The sequence below is a fragment of the Salvelinus sp. IW2-2015 genome, linkage group LG35, assembly GCF_002910315.2.
Source record: "Salvelinus sp. IW2-2015 linkage group LG35, ASM291031v2, whole genome shotgun sequence".
Classification (NCBI taxonomy): domain Eukaryota; kingdom Metazoa; phylum Chordata; class Actinopteri; order Salmoniformes; family Salmonidae; genus Salvelinus; species Salvelinus sp. IW2-2015.
Genome location: NC_036874.1, coordinates 6,862,016 through 6,881,620, shown reverse-complemented (window position 1 = coordinate 6,881,620; position 19,605 = coordinate 6,862,016). Strand labels below are relative to the sequence as shown.

At 41.1% G+C, this 19,605-nt stretch overlaps 1 protein-coding gene across 1 annotated transcript; it reads left to right on the top strand.

Annotated features, from left to right (window-relative positions):
* Window positions 1–3,106: 3,106 nt before the first annotated feature.
* On the top strand, window positions 3,107–18,239 carry LOC111958660 (T-box transcription factor TBX20). Its single transcript, XM_070437365.1, is given in 9 exon segments — window positions 3,107–3,509; window positions 4,830–5,064; window positions 5,860–6,024; window positions 6,340–6,448; window positions 10,253–10,411; window positions 10,865–10,913; window positions 10,916–10,941; window positions 13,196–13,355; window positions 13,598–18,239. Coding segments are annotated over 9 exon segments (1,371 nt in total). The 5' UTR covers window positions 3,107–3,382; the 3' UTR covers window positions 13,939–18,239.
* Window positions 18,240–19,605: the final 1,366 nt, after the last annotated feature.

The following is a 19,605-nucleotide window of genomic DNA, read 5'->3' as shown; positions in this document are numbered from 1 at the left end:
ATATTTTTCCCAGGATGGGGGGGTCGTGTCCCCCCCGTCCCCCCTGGGATTTCCGCCTATGTTGAGCGATAAACACTCATTCTCAAATAACAATTAGCTAGATGAAAATATGGATCATATTGATTATATAAACAGTACGAGGAAAAGGTACCTCGCAAATGCCGTTAGATGCTTCCCTCATGATCACTGATGCACAATTTTGGGTAGACAACTTTGCGTGCATAAAATATTACTCAATCATGGCAAATTATAAATATTTCATATATTTAATTACGAATGGATGTCCCTTTCCACCGTGCAGGAGGATCACGGCGAATGTTTCCACCGTGCAGGAGGATCACAGCTGATGTTTACACCATGCAGGAGGATCAGAGCTGATGTTTCCACCATGCAGGAGGATCACAGCTGACGTACGGACGGGAGGGAGGGTGCGCACCTTCGGACCTCCATAGATTGTTGGAGAATTTGACACGTTATACTGCTTATATTTGTATTCCTCTTCCATTCAAAACATCGAAAGGACGAATGCATAGCCTATACAGTACATACTTCTACAATCATCAATCAAACACATCGATTGTGTTGATATTCCAATTCTTATGGGGGTCATATAAACTAACCTACAAAATGGGAGAAAGGTCCAACAGGTCCATCTTGGTTTCTTCTGGTAGCCTATAAAACCATAATAACCAATGACCAGCAGCTTTTGAATATGCTCTCAGGTTTGCTGTGTCTTTAAGAGTCGCCTCCAGCCACCGGTCCACCGGCCCCCAAAGTGTGAATAATATTCGGTAAGGAGTTACACTAAATGGGAAAGCTTTTAGCACATTATCCACTGGCAATTGCAAGGTAATCAAATTTGCCAGCACAGGTCCCTTATTAAATAACTGCAGCATCGGATTTGCATCCGGGAGACGCCGTAATGGGTTTAGTGCCCTGTGGATCTCCTACCTCAGTGTTCACGTAAGCGCCGGCCCATCTCTCCGGGAGAGTGAGTGACATTGAGGATGAGAGGTGATCCCTCCACCCCGGAAAACACCGGAGTCAGCGCTTTTTAAATATAGGCTATATTTATAGGCGCGCAGTCGACATGTGAGTGCGACAAGTGGGAGAATGGATATGCGAAAATAGGATCTCAATAACGACAGGGAGGAGGGCAGAGAAGGGGACTCAGGCGAGGAAGCGTTCCATGTTTTTGTTCTAGCCTGCCTATCTTAATAAAAACATGTTTTTGGCTTCAGCACAATGTTAAATGTAGGTTTAAAGCTTAAGCCAAGCCTGCACTCTTAGAAAAAAAAGTTCTGGATAAAACCAAAAAGGGTTCTATTGTTAGCTTAATATATGGACTTATTGTGTAGGGTTATTTGATCAGAACCCCAGGGGTTCTTCTTCACTGAGGGTTCTATATGGAACCAATTTCGGTTCTATATAGAACCTTAAGGGTGCCATATATGAAGCAAGCATAGAACCTTTTTTGGTTATATCCAGAAACTTTTTTTCTAAGTGTAGGCCTACTATACACATTTTATGGCTACATTATTTGGGAAAATGTTACAGATTGTCTGTAGGCTATGCTATTAAAGAAAACGTGCTATTACAATATTGTTCAGGCCTACATGTTATACCCAGGCTATAGCTATAGCAGGCCGAATATAGGCAAGGGCATTGCCTGCTTTTTAACTATTCGATCACCTGTGTAAGTGCCCCTTTTCCCTTTAAACAAACGTTCTTTACGTTTTTATAGCTTTTGGTTAAAAACAGAAGGCTGCTGGGGTGATTACAGCATTGTAATAAATGCTATAAAAGTATAATAACAATATTAATACTAATAGGCTATTAATACTGCTACTAATAATAATAATGAGAAGAAGAAGAATAAAAAGGAGAAGAAGGAGAAGAAGAAAAATAGTAGCCTACAACACACCAGAAAATGTCCAATCGGAAGAAAACGGAGAAAAATAAACAAATGTAGGTGCAAGTCCACGTGCATAAAGCTGAAGGCGGTGAGGGGGTAAAGGGAGAGGGGGCAGATTAGGGGCGCACTGGTGTGTGTCATAGCACAGATTAAGCCTGTGCTGCCCCTGCACTTTATAATACTGCACATTAGTGGTCCGTCTGAGGAGGCCTATTCTCACAAACATTGAACACTTGCAGGGTCAAATAGCCTACCGTGTGTCTCGAGATTCGGTATCTCTTCCCCTCTCTATTTGGAAGAAAAAATTATTGGTTTGTATCCTAGCTATTATTATAAATCAGTTTGAGTAAATTATTACATGTGTTGCAGAATAGATTGTTTGAGCAGATTTGAATACCCTCCCAGTTGAAATGTGAATATATATGAGATTATGTTAATTATCCAGCCAAAAAATGTAAAGATCTTTTTAAAGGTATGAACCCTCAAATTCTGGAGCTATGGATTTGAAGAACTGTGTCGACATATTATAAACATATTCTGATGAAAGGTTTCGTTAAATTTATCGGACTCAAATTACAACAACAAAAAACACAGCCTATACAAATCAGTATACATTATTATAGATTATGTGAGAAAGTGTGGCCTATACTGTACAAGAATCAATGGGTAGGTATAACATTAGTTGAAATGACCACTGAACACTGGACATCTTCCATGCTTTTAAATGTATTAAATGAATGATCATTATGGGAATTTGATGGGGCGAACAAATTGAAAACGATTGCTGATGCACTTCTGAAATAAATCATAATAAAAAAAATTAAGGTAAAAGCTAAAATATGACGAAAGTTATAATTTAGTCCTACATATAGACGATTATGCAAATGCGGCATTTTTTCTCAATTAGAGATGAGTGTACAAATCATCTTATCACGCAATGGGCTACATTAACTCATCGAATCAAGCAACAACAAAAAAGTGGGTCCAGCCTATCTCTTGATGTGTGAAGTGTCGGGTCGCGGTTAGGTTCCCTCTAGATTTGGGCTAATGGTCGGAATCGGAAGAAAATGTGTTTTTAATAGGCTGTTGGGCTTCGATTCAGTTTGCAGGACAGTATGTGACGTCGACACTGAGGAGGCGATTGGCTGCACACGATAGCGATGGAGAGGGGAGTGGGGTAGGCTAAAATTAAGAGCAGTGCAAAGATTCAACAGTCCGGATAAGACTTTGCCACTGGAGTGAAGACGCACAACGACTAGTCGGTTTTTAACAATGTGTTCAACGAGTCAAAAACGGAGAGTGTTTTAATTTTGTTTTGTAATAGACGAAGCGCATACCTGTTCAAAAATCAGTCGAAGTAGCTTCCATTTTTTTCAGCGTTTTTGTGTGCAGCCTGCCAATAAAACCACAGAGCTCACTCCGCGAGCGGTTTGAGCTTTTGGACGTTTTACTTGTACTACTCTCACCATGGAGTACACCTCTTCCCCGAAGCCACAGCTCTCCTCCAGGGCAAACGCGTTCTCGATAGCCGCTATCATGTCAAGTGGAAAAACGAAGGACAAGGAAACTGATGAAAACACCATCAAGCCACTTGGTAAGACGATCGCTCAGTGCCTTACATAGAATTCACATTTTCAATATAGCCTACAATCGAGCGTGATAGTTTTTTTCTTGGCTATATTGTTTGTTAGATTGTTTAAATCAATCTTGACGATTATGCTATGGGTTGTCTATAGGCCTACTTCTGTTCTATGGGCCTATGGGAAAATAACTGAGAACCTTCATTTAAGATGTCTCACATGACTATATTTTTATAAACTTTCACAAAATATTGGTCTAAAAATCAGGCAGTGCATAACCCCGGCCATAGACTCAGCAAATGTTTCAGTTTCAGATTGTATTAGTCGTATGTACGCGATACGCATGGATATACATCGTCCAACGAAATGCTTACTTGCAGGTTCCATCTCGACATTGCAACAACAATAAGTAATAATAAAAAATATACGAACATAAAGCAATATTGAACGAGCATAAAACAATATTGATGGATTTTACACATGTAGGCCTACAAAAATATGTATTCAGTAGGCCCATGGTTAACTGAATAGGCTCTGAATGAAGCGTTTATTGTATCCAGTGTCAAAAAAAAGTGTATGGACTAATGAAACAGAGCTACAACATTATATCAGAATTTTCTCTATCCAGAAATATCATGCAGCGTTGGCTGTAGTGGTGCTTGCTGATAATTGCTAACATGTTGCTGAATATTTAATTTAATCAAGTTGACTTTTCAATTTATCCAAGAAAAAGGTCAAATGTAACATTTTCGTCAGATAAATATTAGCATCCAGTGAATACATGGAGACATGGGTTAGTAGACTAGACCTGTATGCAATTACTGACAAAGAAATATAACCCAGACATTGTTGTTAGCCACATTGCTGTTAGCCAGAACAATGTCATTGTGAGAAAAAAAATGTTTTTGTGATTCAGTTGCGCTTTTGAAATTTGTAGTAGGCTAATTTAGTGTCGTTCAATGGAAAGCAAATAGAAAAACCATACATCTTAATTTTAATGTATATTCTTGCATTTGTCAAATACCCCTCACGTGTATTGATAATTATTTTAACTTATTTGAATACAAAACATTGTTTTGGAATTTATATATATATATATATATATATAGGCTACTAGGCTCGTTGTTAATTGATACAATAATTCGTTCTACTACTTTCTAAAGCTAAATAATAATAACCAATTTATGACAGTTTTGAAACAACTATGGCTATGAGTTTGTACATTGCTCTAAACGTATAATAGACTTCATATATATATATATATATATGTTTTAGCTGGAGTAAAAATAAACAACTGAAACCAGCATTTGAACATGGTGTTTTTTCATCCATAGAACAATTCGTGGAGAAGTCCTCCTGTAACCAAGGTTTGGGAGAGCTGTCTTCTCTAGATGGGCTCGGAGATTTCAGCGGGAGCGCGCCTCCAGTGTGCACAGAGCCGCTGATCCCCACCACCCCCAGTGTTCCCAGCGAGGAGATGGCCAAAATCTCCTGCAGTTTAGAGACCAAGGAACTCTGGGACAAATTCCATGATCTCGGCACTGAGATGATCATCACTAAATCCGGAAGGTAAACGTCAATTTCTCACTGCAAAACCAGAAAGTGTTACATGTTAAAGCATGTGTGTACTATATTATCGAACCACGTAGGCTATTGGCCTACTTTACTTTTTAAATATGAACGACAATTATACCCTAATGTAGCCTAACACGCAAACTAAAGCTACATTTTATAATCCTGTTATGTCTATCTGATTACCCATGTCATATAAAGCAAAGGGTAATTGGATGTTCTGTTTTGTATTTTGCAGGCTCAAGGAATACATTTTTTTATAAATATGTAGCCTATAATAAGACTAATTTCGGCAGTTATTTCTGGGTTTTTTGCACCACAAATATAAAGATATAAAGATAATTGCACCACAAATCATTGTAGCGCACCTGCCATGCGTGGAAATGTTTATAGCCTAAGGGTAATTATGTAATCGATTTACAACTCTAAATGTTGAGAGATAAAAACATTTGTATAAATATTAACATCATTTAAGCAAAATACTTTTCCTCGAAAAACGTCATGCTGTTCAAAATATATTGTAGGCAAATATTCTCCCTTCCATGAATATCTATTAAAACATATATAGGGAATATGCCTCACGCCAAAAACATGTTTTATCAAATAGCCTACAGTTAAAGGAAACATATAAACCTCATACAAAACAGGAGCTATTGATAATTATTATGGACAAAGGAATTCAGTGAAATATACTTGGAGCCAAGGTTTGAGTAAATATTTATCTCTCGGCGAAAATGGTTGGCGTGGGTTTGTGTAGTCGTTGTGTTGACCGTCTCTCTTCCCCTCCAACAGAAGAATGTTCCCCACCATCCGTGTGTCCTTCTCGGGGGTGGACCCGGACGCCAAATACATCGTGCTGATGGACATTGTTCCGGTCGACAACAAACGCTACCGATACGCCTACCACAGGTCGTCCTGGCTCGTGGCGGGCAAGGCGGACCCCCCTCTGCCTGCACGGTGGGTGACTTTTTTTGTCTCGTCTCTCATCACAGCGAGGCTTTTATGCACGAGTCGTTAATGTCAAAATCATTCACAAAATGGTATGTGGTAGTAGCCAATGACGCCAATTATTGTTATATGGATAGCAAATACACTATATGGCTTAGATAAATACATTTTGGAAGTATTTTTTAACTTGACCGAAAAAGGTCAGCATTGGAACAAATCCGTCCTTTTGATTTTGAATAGCATGATAATACGTTTTTCTGTGTTTGCATGGGCCTTTTCAATTCTAAAATGTATTTTAATATACATATTGTATTTATATTGCAGGTTATACGTGCACCCTGACTCTCCTTTCACTGGGGAACAGCTCCTCAAACAAATGGTGTCTTTCGAGAAAGTAAAGCTCACCAACAACGAACTGGATCAACATGGACACGTACGTTATTGATTTGTCATTGGCATTGAAACATTGAAGCATATTCATGTTATTTCTGACATGAACTGAAACATGAAATGACTAGAAGGCTGTATCGCCTGACCCGAGAAAAATCCCATGCAGGCTATCCTCATCATATAACTTTGTGGGTAGTTTCCCCGTGCAATATTGGATTCATAATTATTATCTCAATGTGTAAACAATATTGACAAATTAAAATGATAATTTGGGGGATATTTCTAAAATATGTACGGGAATTGTGTTTAGATGGGATTATAACGGTTTAAATAAATAAACATACTTGCAGGTGATTTTTGAAATAATTGCTCTGTAAACTTTCCATAAAATCTCGTGGAATTTTCGCATGGAAAATCATTTTTTCCAAATCTCTTTCACATGTTATTGGGAAATGAAATGTTCTCAACTGTAAATCAGAGACGTGTTGGATTCAAAATCCACATGTTGCTTTGTTTCACCTGTTAATATCCAGTTGCATTTTATCATTTAAATTAATATTTTCTTGATATTCAAAACATATTTTTTTCTGAAAGGGAAATTAATACGGCCTACATTTTAACGAGAAGCAGAAACACGTGCTAAACTAAAGCACTATAAGCCTATAGTGCAGAAACGAAAACAATAATGGAATATGTGTCCCATGCAACACCATTCATTTACATTATAAACATTATTAGACTAACATCATACACTMATTAGCCTACACCATACCAAACCAACAGATTGTGCGGAAAAACGTCTCCTTGAATTTACAAACACGTTACATTTCGAGGGCATGTCCGTGGTATTCGATAGATAAAAAGAGTAGGCCTATAGGCAAGAGCAATGATGACAACATCAGCTAGATATTTACTAAACAATGTGAATGATGTCATGAGATTTTGATTTTCATGACGCAAGTAAAGACCCATAAAGCTGATTGCTTCCTATACATGCACAAGTTCAAGTTGAGATGTGTCAATTGTGAGAATTTTAGCTGAATGTTGATGAAGGCAGGCAGGAACTCCTAGTTCTTTGGACACCATACCACACCACATCTCCTTTGCCCAGTACAGTCTCACATACAGTATACAGTATGAATCTAGATGTGAATCCTAGGGATCTGAACCAGAGTATAGCAGACTAACTCCCCACAGCCACACAGCCACACTGTATAGGCTATGGAGTCAGATAAAGGAGAAATGCTCTTCATCAAATCAAATTGTACTTGTCACATGCTTCGTGAACAACAGGTGTAGACTAACAGTGAAAAGCTTACTTACGGGTCCTTTTCCAACAATGCTGAGTTAAAAATAAAGATAACAAATATAAAATAAAAATATAAATACCGTAAATACATGACTGAGGAATACTGTAAATACATGAATGAGGAATACTCTAAATACATTAATAACAATAATGAGGAAAAATAACATGGCTATATACAGGGAGTACCAGTACCTATTTGATGTGCAGGGGTACTAGGTAATTGAGGTAGATATGTAGATATACAGTGCATTGGGAAAGTATTCAGACCCCTTTACTTTTTCCACATTTTGTAATGGTACAGCTTTATTCTAAAATGTATTAAATCGTCCCCCCCCCCTCATCAATCTACACACAATACCCCATCAAGACAAAGCAAAAATAGTTTTTTAGTAATTTTAGGAAATGTATAAAAAACATTTTTTTTAAATAACACATTAACATAAGTATTCAGACCCTTTACTCAGTACTTTATCGAAGCACCTTTGGTAGCGATTACAGCATCTGATCTTCCTGAGTATGATGCAACAAGCTTGGCACACCTGTATTTGTGGAGTTTCTCCCATTCTTCTCTGCAGATCCTCTCAAGCTCTGTCATGTTGGATGGGGAGTGTCGCTGCACAGCTATTTTCAGGTCACTCCAGAGATGTTCGATCGGATTCAAGCCCAGGCTCTGGCTGGGCCACTCAAGGACATTCAGAGACTTGTCCTGAAGCCACTCCTGCGTTGTCTTGGTTGTGTGCTTAGGGTCGTTGTTCTGTTGGAAGGTGAACCTTCGCCCCAGTCTGAGGTCCTAAGCGCTCTGGAGAAGGTTTTCATCAAGGATTTCTCTGTACTTTGCTCCCTTCATCTTTACCTCGATCCTGACTAGTCTCCCAGTCTCTGCCGCTGAAAAACATCCCTGAAAAACATTCCCACAGCATGATGCTGTCACCTTCACTGTAGGGATGATGCCAGGTTTCCTCCAGACGTGACGCTTGGCATTCAGGCCAAAGAGTTCAATCTTGGTTTCATAAGAACAGAGAATCTTGTTTCTCATGGTCTGAGAGTTCTTTAGGTGCTTTTGTCAAATTCCAAGCGGAAGGTCACGTGTCTTTTACTGAGGAGTGGCTTCCGTCTGGCCACTCTACAATAAAGGCCAGATTGGTTGAGTGCTGTTCTAGGAAGAGTCTTGGTGTTTCCAAGCTTCTTCCATTTAAGAATGATGGAGGCCACTGTGTTCTTGGGGACCTTCAAAGCAACAAAAAATGTTGGTACCCTTCCCCAGATCTGTGCCATGACATAATCCTGTCTCGGAGCTCTACGGACAATTCCTTCGACCTCGTGGCTTGGTTTTTGCTCTGACATGCACTGTCAACTATGGGACCTTTATATAGACAGGTGTGTGCCTTTCCAAATCATGTCGTCTCAATTGAATTCACCACAGGTGGACTCCAATCAAGCTGTAGAAACATCTCAAGGATGATCAATGGAAACAGGATGCACCTGAGCTCAATTTCGAGTCTAATAGCAAAGGGTCTGAAAACTTATTTAAATAAGGTATTTCTGTTTTTTATTTGTTATTCATTTTCAAAAATGTCTAAACCTGTTTTTCACTTTGTCATTATGGGGTATTGTGTGTAGATTGATAAGGGGGGAAAAATTACTTTAATCAATTTTAGAATCAGGCTGTAACGTAACAAAATGTGGAAAAAGTGAAGGTCTCTGAATACTTTCCGAATGCACTGTAGGTAAGGGTAAAGTGACTAGCCAACAGGATAGATAATAAACTGAGCTGCAGCAGCAGCGTATGTGGTGTTTGTGTTTGTGTGTGTGTGTGTGTGTGTGTGGTGTCAGTATGCATGTGTACAGTACACATTATGTGTGTGTGTGTACGTGTATGTGTGTGTTGGGATGGGATGTCAGTGTAAGTATGTGTAAGTGTGTGGGTAGAGTTCCAGGCAGGTACTTTCTGTTAGTGTTTTTGCTTGTAAGCAGGAAGCAGGAGGATAGAGTTATGGTCTGATTTGCCAAAGGGAGGGCCTTGTAAGCAGGAAGCAGGAGGATAGAGTTATGGTCTGATTTGCCAAAGGGAGGGCCTTGTAAGAACTTCCTTAACATTAGAGAATGTGCACCAGATGTTGTTAACAAAGAGACACACTCCTCCTCCCTTCGTCTTACATGAGTCTGCCATCCAGTCTTGATGATGCATCAAAAAACCAGCGTGATGTATATCCATGTCCTCGTTCAGCCACGACTCTGAGAAACGTAGGATATTACAGTTTTTAATGTCCCGTTGATAGGATAGTCTTGAACAGAGCTCATCCAGTTTGTTCTCCAGTGACTGCACGTTCACCAATTTCTCAGACTCCATAGTGTTAACATGTTTATCTTTTCACACTCCTCTCTACTGCCCCCCCAGTCATCCTCTCTCACTCTATCACCTTGCCTCTTCTATCACCATGCTCTCTTTCTACTTCCTGTCATCTCTCTCCACATCTCTCACTCTCATTCTCTCTCCTCTATCTAACCCAGTGTTTTGCCCTCTCTGTGTCTCTATAGATCATACTAAACTCCATGCATAAGTACCAGCCCCGGGTCCACATCATCAAGAAGAAGGACCACACCGCCTCCCTTCTCAACCTCAAGTCAGAGGAGTTCCGCACCTTCGTTTTCACAGAGACTGTCTTTACCGCGGTCACAGCCTACCAGAACCAGCTGGTGAGCAGTTAAATCACTACTCAACTGTTCTGTACCAGGGTCTTATTTATTAATGCACACAACGTAAAACCAAAACAAGTGGTTTTCGTATTTGACTACAGTTACTCCTCCTCCTTTCTTCCATGTGGTGCCTAGTGAACATGACCAGGGGTCACAGGGAGGACGTGTTCTGTTGCTGGATAGTGTTTCACGGGTAAGAGAACAATATGTTGAATATAGGGGTTGTAATGGCTGGTTTACGAACAACATGCATAGGAGTGTGTTCAGCTCTGTCTAAGCCGTTTTGCCACCCAGGTTTTTCCTGACTCCCTTTTGGTGTGTTTAGTCTGGTCTATCCCATGGAAAAAAGATAGAGAGAGCGAGACAGACAGAAAGGGAGAGGGATAAGAGTCTGAGACAGAGAGAAAGGAGAAAATAGGCATCTAATCTGTTTGCGGGCCTCTTTCTTTCCAGATAAACCAAGCTGAAGATCGACAGCAACCCGTTGCGAAAGGCTTCCGAGACCCTCTCGACTGACGGACATGGAGAGGGTACAGGGAATTTTATGTCCTTGCCTGTTTGTTTATTTCTGTCCGGCGGATAAGATAAACAAGGGGAATGGAACTGGGAGAGAGGGGTGAGAGTAGTCGTGTTAGGAGCTAGCTATGGAGCTATGTATCATTAAGCAAGTGCACATGCCGTGTTTGTTTATTTATTTCTTCATTAGGAGTGTGTGTGTGTGGAGGGGTGTATGCAATGTGTGTGTGGTGTGTGTGCTTGTTGTGTTATGTGTGGTGCGTGTGTGTGTGGTGTGTGTGGGTATCAGTTTTGCATACGTGTGGTTGTATGTTACAGAGAAATTGAGAGAACAAAAGAAGGAGCACGAGGAGGCCGACAGTAGGGACACTGAACCTTATGACGCAGGTGGGTGGTTTCAATTTGCAATCAGATCACAAGCAGCACTAGCACAATTTCAGAAAAAGGAGCTTATTCATCAGTGTTAACTACACTGTGTTTTTTAGGTTGCAGTGGCCTCCGCTACTTCACCAGGTGTTGGTTTACTTTAGTTAATTGTCTGAAAATATATGCCAGTTTTACTGCAGCTTCGTCTGATGAAAGAGATTTTTTTGTTTTCTCAAGTTATTGGATAACAAAGAATAAGATTCTTATCATTCACCGACCAGCCCTCAAAAGAGCCACCGCAGAAAGGGGCCCGAAGTTGTTTGTCTGGCTGGGTTCCTTTGGCAGTCTTTTGTGGTTATTCTGAGTTGACTTTTCTTCTTTGACTGCTTTGGCTTGTTTAGTGGGGGGGTGCAATAGCGCATTGGAGCAAACCCGAAAAGCCCTTGGCTAGGGTCGACCCCTAACTAGTATGTTCCTGGGGAATGAGGAGTCTCTGTGTATGATTATGTCTTAATATCCAATAGCTGAATTTTTTTGTTATTTTTTTTTTGGGGCATATACTTGTGGTTGGGATCTCTTGGGGTTAGCTTTCAATCAGCTTTAGTAAAATATATAATAATAAATATAAGGTTGGGTGGTCTAACGAGGGCCGTGCAAACTCGCCTGACCTGCACACACGCATCTCAGCGCGCCACGCCGCAGCACGCACGCACGCACAGCACACCACGGCACACGGCAACACAAACCCCCACAACACACACACACACACACACACACACACACACACACACACACACACACACACACAACGTCCCATCCAAAGAATTTCATGACCTACAGCCAAACAAACACACCTTTTTTTTTGATTGACAATTTCCAGCACTATTGCAAATGTTGATAAATCAGACATCCAGGCCGTTTCCCAACCAAACAAGCAAAGTCAAGATGCAAGAGACACGCCAGACAACCAACTCCCTTTCTGGCTGTCTCTTTTTGAGGGCCTGTGAATTAGATCTGATCAATTGATCTTCAGGGAGCTGCAGAAATACATTAGTCTGGAGTCGCACACTGCACTAAAACACAGTGTAATTTGATTGGCTGCTGTGACTGATTGAAACCAGCCCCCTGCGTCGTGGCTACTGTGGCTCTGTGCCGGACAGGCAGAGCTGATAAAACACACGCACATTTGTACTGCGCCGCTGACAGATATTGCACTTTCCTAACCTAATTGGGGAGCTAATGTGGACGCATGGCTCTTGTGATGCGACCACTCCTGTCCAACCGACCTCCTCCTCCACCACCACCATCTGTCCTTCTCTGTGTCACTGAGACGCTGTCTGACAAGACTCACAGGAACTAATGCCTTTTTGTTAGAGTACACACACTAAGAACTAACACTGCTTTACACTCTATGTTGTACTTTGATACTTAGAAAATAAGGATCTTTGCTTTTATGCTCCAAAGAGGTATCACAACTATTGAAAAATGTTGTTGTTATTCTGGGCTTTTCTATCTTTATCTACATTATGTGTGATTTTGTTGCACTGGGATTTTATAGACCGTACATTTGCCTTTCTAACTAAAATGTTATGGGCTCGTTATTTTTACATACTAATGTATCAGATATATTGACTGCGTGCAGATATATTGTGTGTGTTGGCTGATAGTTTTCGTATAGTTGTCTACATACTAGGATTAGCCATTTCAGTGTTGTCTGTCACCAGTGTAACTATAAAAGATATAATTTGGGTTATAGGTTACTGCAAAGACATGATATATCTTGGTGAGTTGTTTTGGGGTATTGGTGTGAATGCAGATACAGRATATATTGGACTGAATGTACATTTTATATTAGAATAGGATATTTRCATATTTTGGTGTGAATGTACCAGTATGTTTAAGAGTGAACATAGAGATATATTTTGGGCCTTTCTCTTTGGTTTTTGCTGCAGGGAAAGTGTTGAGAGTTTGATCCACAAGCACTCGTACGCACGGTCGCCCATACGCACCTACGCAGGTGAGGAGGAGACACTGGGGGATGACGGCCACGCCGCACACAGGGGTAAGAGAGTTTGTCACACACTGATGATGTCATCACACACGTTTCACAAGATGCACATCATGCTAATGAGCCAAATGAGGGTTGTTCGGTGTTACTACTACCACGTTATTTGACAAAATAATTCAAACAACCGTCATTCACATAAATGGACCAATAGAATGCTGCTGAGTCAATGTAGTGCAACATCAATGCCAGTATTATAGTAAGAGGTCTCTAAAAGCGTTTCTCCATCTCTCTCTAAGGTTCTGCGTTCACCGCCTCTGACAACCTCTCCCTGAGCTCCTGGGTCACCGCCACCTCTGGTTTCTCAGGCTTCCAGCACCCCCAGTCCCTCTCTGCCATGGGCTCCAGCAGCGCCTCCATGGCCAACCCCTTGCCCCACCCCATGCAGGGCTCCCTGCCCCCCTACAGCCGGCTGGGCATGCCCCTGACGCACTCAGCCCTGGCAGGCACCATGCAGGGCAGCGGGCCCTCCTTCCCCTCCTTCCACATGCCCCGCTACCACCACTACTTCCAGCAGGGCCCCTACGCTGCCATCCAGGGACTGCGCCACTCCTCCACCGTCATGACCCCCTTTGTATGACTCCCTCTGGGGTGACTGCCTGGCCGAGTAGCCCCTCATCAGCTACAACTAAGCTTATAGACACACTTCCACACACAAGTAGATAGACTCACCGATTTGTCCGCCTCAGCATCATCACCCATCGTCACCACCGTGTCCTTGTAAATAATAAGCCCRCTGGCCGAGGCGACTGACTGGACGACCTGGAGAGGCTGCCTGGCTGCTGTCCTGCATGCTGACAGCTGAACCGGAGAGGAAACAGACTCCTACGGGACCTGGTGAAACAGACACAAGACCCACAGACTGATATGAACACTAGATATGAAACACTATTGACCTGCATATGAACATTTACGACCCAGATATGAAAACTGATGATCCAGGTATAAAAAAAAATCCACAACAAATATGCTGAGGACTGATGACCATGCACAGTGGTGCGTTGTGGGAAATAGGTAATGGTCTACTTGTGATAACTGTCGTTTGCCCCTGCCCTCCAACTGTTGGTCACAATATTCATTTTGCACCCACTCTCCAGAAAAGCATGGACAGGAGAACCAGTGAACTGTCTGGCTTACGGACATTAAAACCAGAGGGTGTGGTAATTGTTCGTTCTCTCACAGCTTCTGAGGAAAATGAAGAATACGGGACTCCAAAAGTTACGGGCGTGCACAACTTCCAATCCTGGGCACCGCTTGTGGCCACGGAGGAGAACTATCTTCACTCCAGCTGCTGGGGCATGGAGGAATGGCAGCCATTTTAGACCGAGTCAAAGGATTCCCACAGCTTGCTGACCAAAACTCACAGGGAGGGTAGAGGCAACATCTCTCCTCTCTTGCTTGAACTCAAACTCCGTTAAGCTTCCTCTGCAGGCAGAATCCTATAGCCTCCTCCAGTCAGGTTGGCTGTTGCCATGGTAGTCAGATTTGTGCACATAGATGCCCTAGAGACAGAGAGAAGCCAATTGTTTCTTTCCCATCTAAAAAGCCAGCCATGTGTACAGTGAAGAAGTTCTAGTGGAAGATGATCATGTTTGATAGCAGTACATAAATATATCCACACTACACAAAAACACACACAGGACACAAACTATAAGACGAATGTCACATTATAGTGCCACATCATAGGACGCATGCTGTTGCAACAGATAACACAGAAAACATTTGTTTAAAAAAATCCTGACCCTAACCGGGTCTCAAACTACTTTTTCAGTTTCCTTTGTCATCCAAAAAGCTTATATTCACCTCATGCCTTTTTATGTACTGCATCCAATTAGATTTGTGAGGTCACTGAAAAGAGATGTTTGTTCATGTCTCACGTGTAAATGGGCCCTAGAAGACCTCTGGAGGACCTCTCTATCAAAGTCACAGAGCGTTAAAATCACACTACGTCGTAACGTATCCCCAACACCAGCAGATTGTCTTCTCTAACCAATCAATGGCAAATCAGTAATGTATCAATGAAGTACCAAGAGAGAGAAAACCTGCAGACTCTGCAGCCCTGAAAGGCTAAGATGGACTTTCTCTTGCTGTATTGGCCTGAAGCTTGATTCACTYCCTAACCAATAGCTAARCTCTGGCGCCACACTATAGCCTGATTYCTGTAGCCTGATCTATGTCTGCCTCAGGCTGTGTCGACACTACAGCACTCTGGGAGAAAGTCCACACCTGTAAATAATGACTCAGTGGTGCCTCCCCTTAGAGGAGGGTGGGGAGGGAGGGAAATCTATTTTGGTCGTCACATCATTGGCGATTCATCAAGCTAGCCCCTTCTAACCAAAATGACACAGAAGCTAAGATAGTGACACAAAACGCATAGTGTATGCATCGGTACCTTTGTAGTGCCACTCCTCTAAAAATAAAGAATAATTGCAGATTGATTCATCTATTCAATGATGTCTCATACAGTTTGTTACCACAGTAAAACCAATGTTATTGTAAAATGCCGTTCCTATTTTGGCAAGAAAATGACACCTAAGGCAGCTTTGTAAACCTCTAATTCACAGCTAAGACATCCTGACAATTATTTTTAGTATGAAGATCTCTCTTTCGGGGCAAAATGGGACAAACTTGGATGGAAGTGAAGGTCTAATACAGTATTTCATTGTTGGTTTTGTTTTCAGTGCTGAGTCTCTTGATTTCATTATGCTGAACAAACCAATCACATGGAGCCAAAAAACAAGCATAAATTAGGCTACAATTTGGCCATATTATTGTGGGCACTAATTCTGCATTTAGCTTACTTTACTGTTCCCACTTACTCACCATTTGCATACCATGTGTCCACAAGCAGTCAGCAGGTTTGGAGTTGGAATGAGTTTTGCWGGATTTTTTTGTTGAAAACGTGTTGATGGACAACTCTCAGTAGCRTACACAATGCATGGACTTGGAGGCTTTATCGAGGTGCTATCAAACATGATGATTGCCAGTGAGGGCATTAACTCTAAGGCTTTCAGTTGAAAGAGGCAAGTGTTTTCATTGTTTAACAATTTCGCATAAGAACTCTAACAAAGGTCTTCAAATGGTGTTCTCTTCAATCTATAGCCTACATCTGGAATTCACTCCCCATCTTTCAACATGTCKTGGTGTATGCAGCTGCCAATCTCGCCATGTCTTGGTAGGAGGGGGGATTGTAACTTTCAACTTTCCATTTTGAACAATGTGTACGCACACTCAAAGTATGCCATGGGAAATAGATCTGCAAGGATTTTGTCATGTTTTTGTTGTGTTTTTATTATTACTTTAAGTGTAATCTAAATATACAGGATGACATCTAACAAGATTTTGTTTCGTTGATTTTTTAAGTGCAATATATTTATTTCTGCTCTGAAAATGATCTTGTGTAATGTACTATCTGACGCTTAAAAATATGCACTACCATTCAAAAGTTTGAAGAAATSTCCTTGTTTTTGAAAGAAAAGCACATTTTTTGTCCATTAAAATAACATKAAATTGATCAGAAATACAGTGTAGACATTGTTAATGTTGTAAATGACTATTGTAGCTGGAAATGGCAGATTTGTTTATGGAATATCTACATAGACGTACAGAGGCCCATTATCAGCAACCATCACTCCTGTATTCCAATGACACGTTGTGTTAGATAATCCAAGTTTATCATTTTAAAAGGCTAATTGATCATTAGAAAACTCTTTTGCAATTATGTTAGCACAGCTGAAAACTGTTGTCCTGATTAAAGCAATAAAACTGMCCTCCCACTCCTCTTTCTATTCTGGTTAGAGCAATTTTGCACTGTTCTGTGAAGGGAGTAATACACAGCGAGATCTTCAGTTTSTTGGCAATTTCTCGCATGGAATAGCCTTCATTTCTCAGAGCAAGAATAGACTGACGAGTTTCAGAAGAAAGTTATTTGTTTCTGGCCATTTTGAGCCTGTAATCGAACCCACAAATGTTGAGTTCGCAAAATTGCTCTAACCAGAATAGAAAGAGGAGTGGGAGGCCCCGGTGCACAACTGAGCAAGAGGACAAGTACATTAGAGTGTCTAGTTTGAGAAACAGATGCCTCACAAGTCTTCAACTGGCAGCTTCATTCAATAGTAACCGCAAAACACCAGTCTCAACATCAACAGTGAAGAGYCAACTCCAGGATGCTGGCCTTCTAGGCATTAACATTGTCTACACTGTATTTCTGATCAAGTTGATGTTATTTTAATGGACAAAAAAAGGGGGGTTTCTTTCAAAAACAAGGACATTTCTAAGTGATCCCAAACTTTTGAACGGTAGTGTATGATATTTGTAAACCATAAGAAATATATATATCACCCCCAAAATGTCTCTCAGTGTTGTTTTTTTTCATGCAGTGAATCGCTCATCATGTATAAACTGAAGTGTCAGTGTTTCCATCACCTTCCATCATGACCATAACTAGAGTTGTACACAACTGTAACAGCTAATAAGATCAATCTTTATGTAAAGTGCATTTAAAGACATGCTCCAGAACATTGGGGACTAGTAAATCTTTTTTAAACCTCCCGCTTTGGGTTGGATCTGTCGATGTGTAGTTCATACATGCATAATCTAAGAGCAGAATTACCGTCAATTTGACTATTTTCTGGTAGCTGTGCGCCGCCATTTTCCCTACATTTTCCCCCYATGTGGGACATCCCTTAAGCAATTCGAGTTCCAGCCAATGAGCCACAAACCGTCGCCATTTGAGTGACAGCTAGCAAGATGCACACACAGCAGAGCGAGAGAGAGAACAATGACGTGGGGCACATATCTGCACATACAGTATGTGACGTAGCATGCAATTTTCGGGGACCACTTGGCTCGTGAGCACTACTTTCAGAACTACTGTCAAAAAAATATACTAAAGTACCCGGAGAATCTTTAAATATCTCAAAACACTAGACTAGTTATTCCCAAACTGGCAATGCCGTCGGGGGTACGCCAAATAAAAATGTGATTAACTTTTTTTTTTTATTAAAAAAATAAAACAAATTTGATTATATTTTAGAAAAAACATTTCTTCACATTTTCAAACAATAGATTTATGTTTTGGGTGATGTTTTTTTCTCGCCTTAGTAGCCTTGTTACACTGCCAAAAATCTAATTAAACCATCTAGTGTTCAGCGAAATAACAACACAATGTCAAATGCAGGTAGCCTAGTCAAATAATTAACATCCAATCACATTAACCGTTACTATCTCGCGGGAATTCCACTAACGGTCCGTATGTAGCCAAACGGAGCTGCTGCTCATGTTGGTGTCTGTACTGATGGRGCAAAAGCCATGTCAGGGAGACATAATGGAGTGGTAACGCGTGTGCAAGCAGTTGCTCCCGACGCCACTTGAGTACACTGCAGCATCTACCGAGAGGCTCTTGCTGCATGGGAATGCCTGACAGCTTGAAAGACTTTTGGACACTACAGTGAAAATGGTTAACTTTGTTAAAGCAAGGCCCCTGAACTCTTGTGTATTTTCTGCACTATGCAATGATATGGGCAGCGACCATGTAACGCTTTTACAACATACAGTGGTGCYCTGGTTATCAAGGGGCAAAGTATTGACACATTTTTTTAAATTGAGAGACGAGCRTAATTTTTTTTTTACTGATCATAATTTTCATTTGTCTGACTGCTTGCATGATGAGGAGTTTCTCACATGACTGGACTATCTGGGTGATATATTCTCTCGCCTGAATGATCTGAATCTAGGATTACAGAGATTCTCCGCAACTATATTCAATGTGCGGGACAAAATTGAGGCTATGATTAAGAAGTTGGAGCTTTTCTCTGTCTGCATTAGCAAGGACAACACACAGGTCTTGCCATCATTGTTCGATTTTTTGTGTGCCAATGAACTCAAGCTTACGGACAATGTCAAATGTGATATAGCGAAGCACCTGAGTGAGTTGGGGGGCGCAATTACGCAGGTACTTTCCCGAAACGGATGACACAAACAATTGGATTCGTTATCCCTTTCAGTCCACTTACCGATATCTGAACAAGAGAGCCTTATCGAAATTGCAACAAGCGGTTCTGTGAAAATTTAATTTAATCAGAAACCACTGCCAGATTTCTGGATTGYGCTGCGTTCAGAGTATCCTGCCTTGGCAAATCGCACTGTTAAGACACTGATGCCCTTTGCAAACACGTACCTATGTGAGAGTAGATTCCTGGCCCTCACTAGCATGAAAACTAAACAAAGGCACAGACTGTGTGTGGGA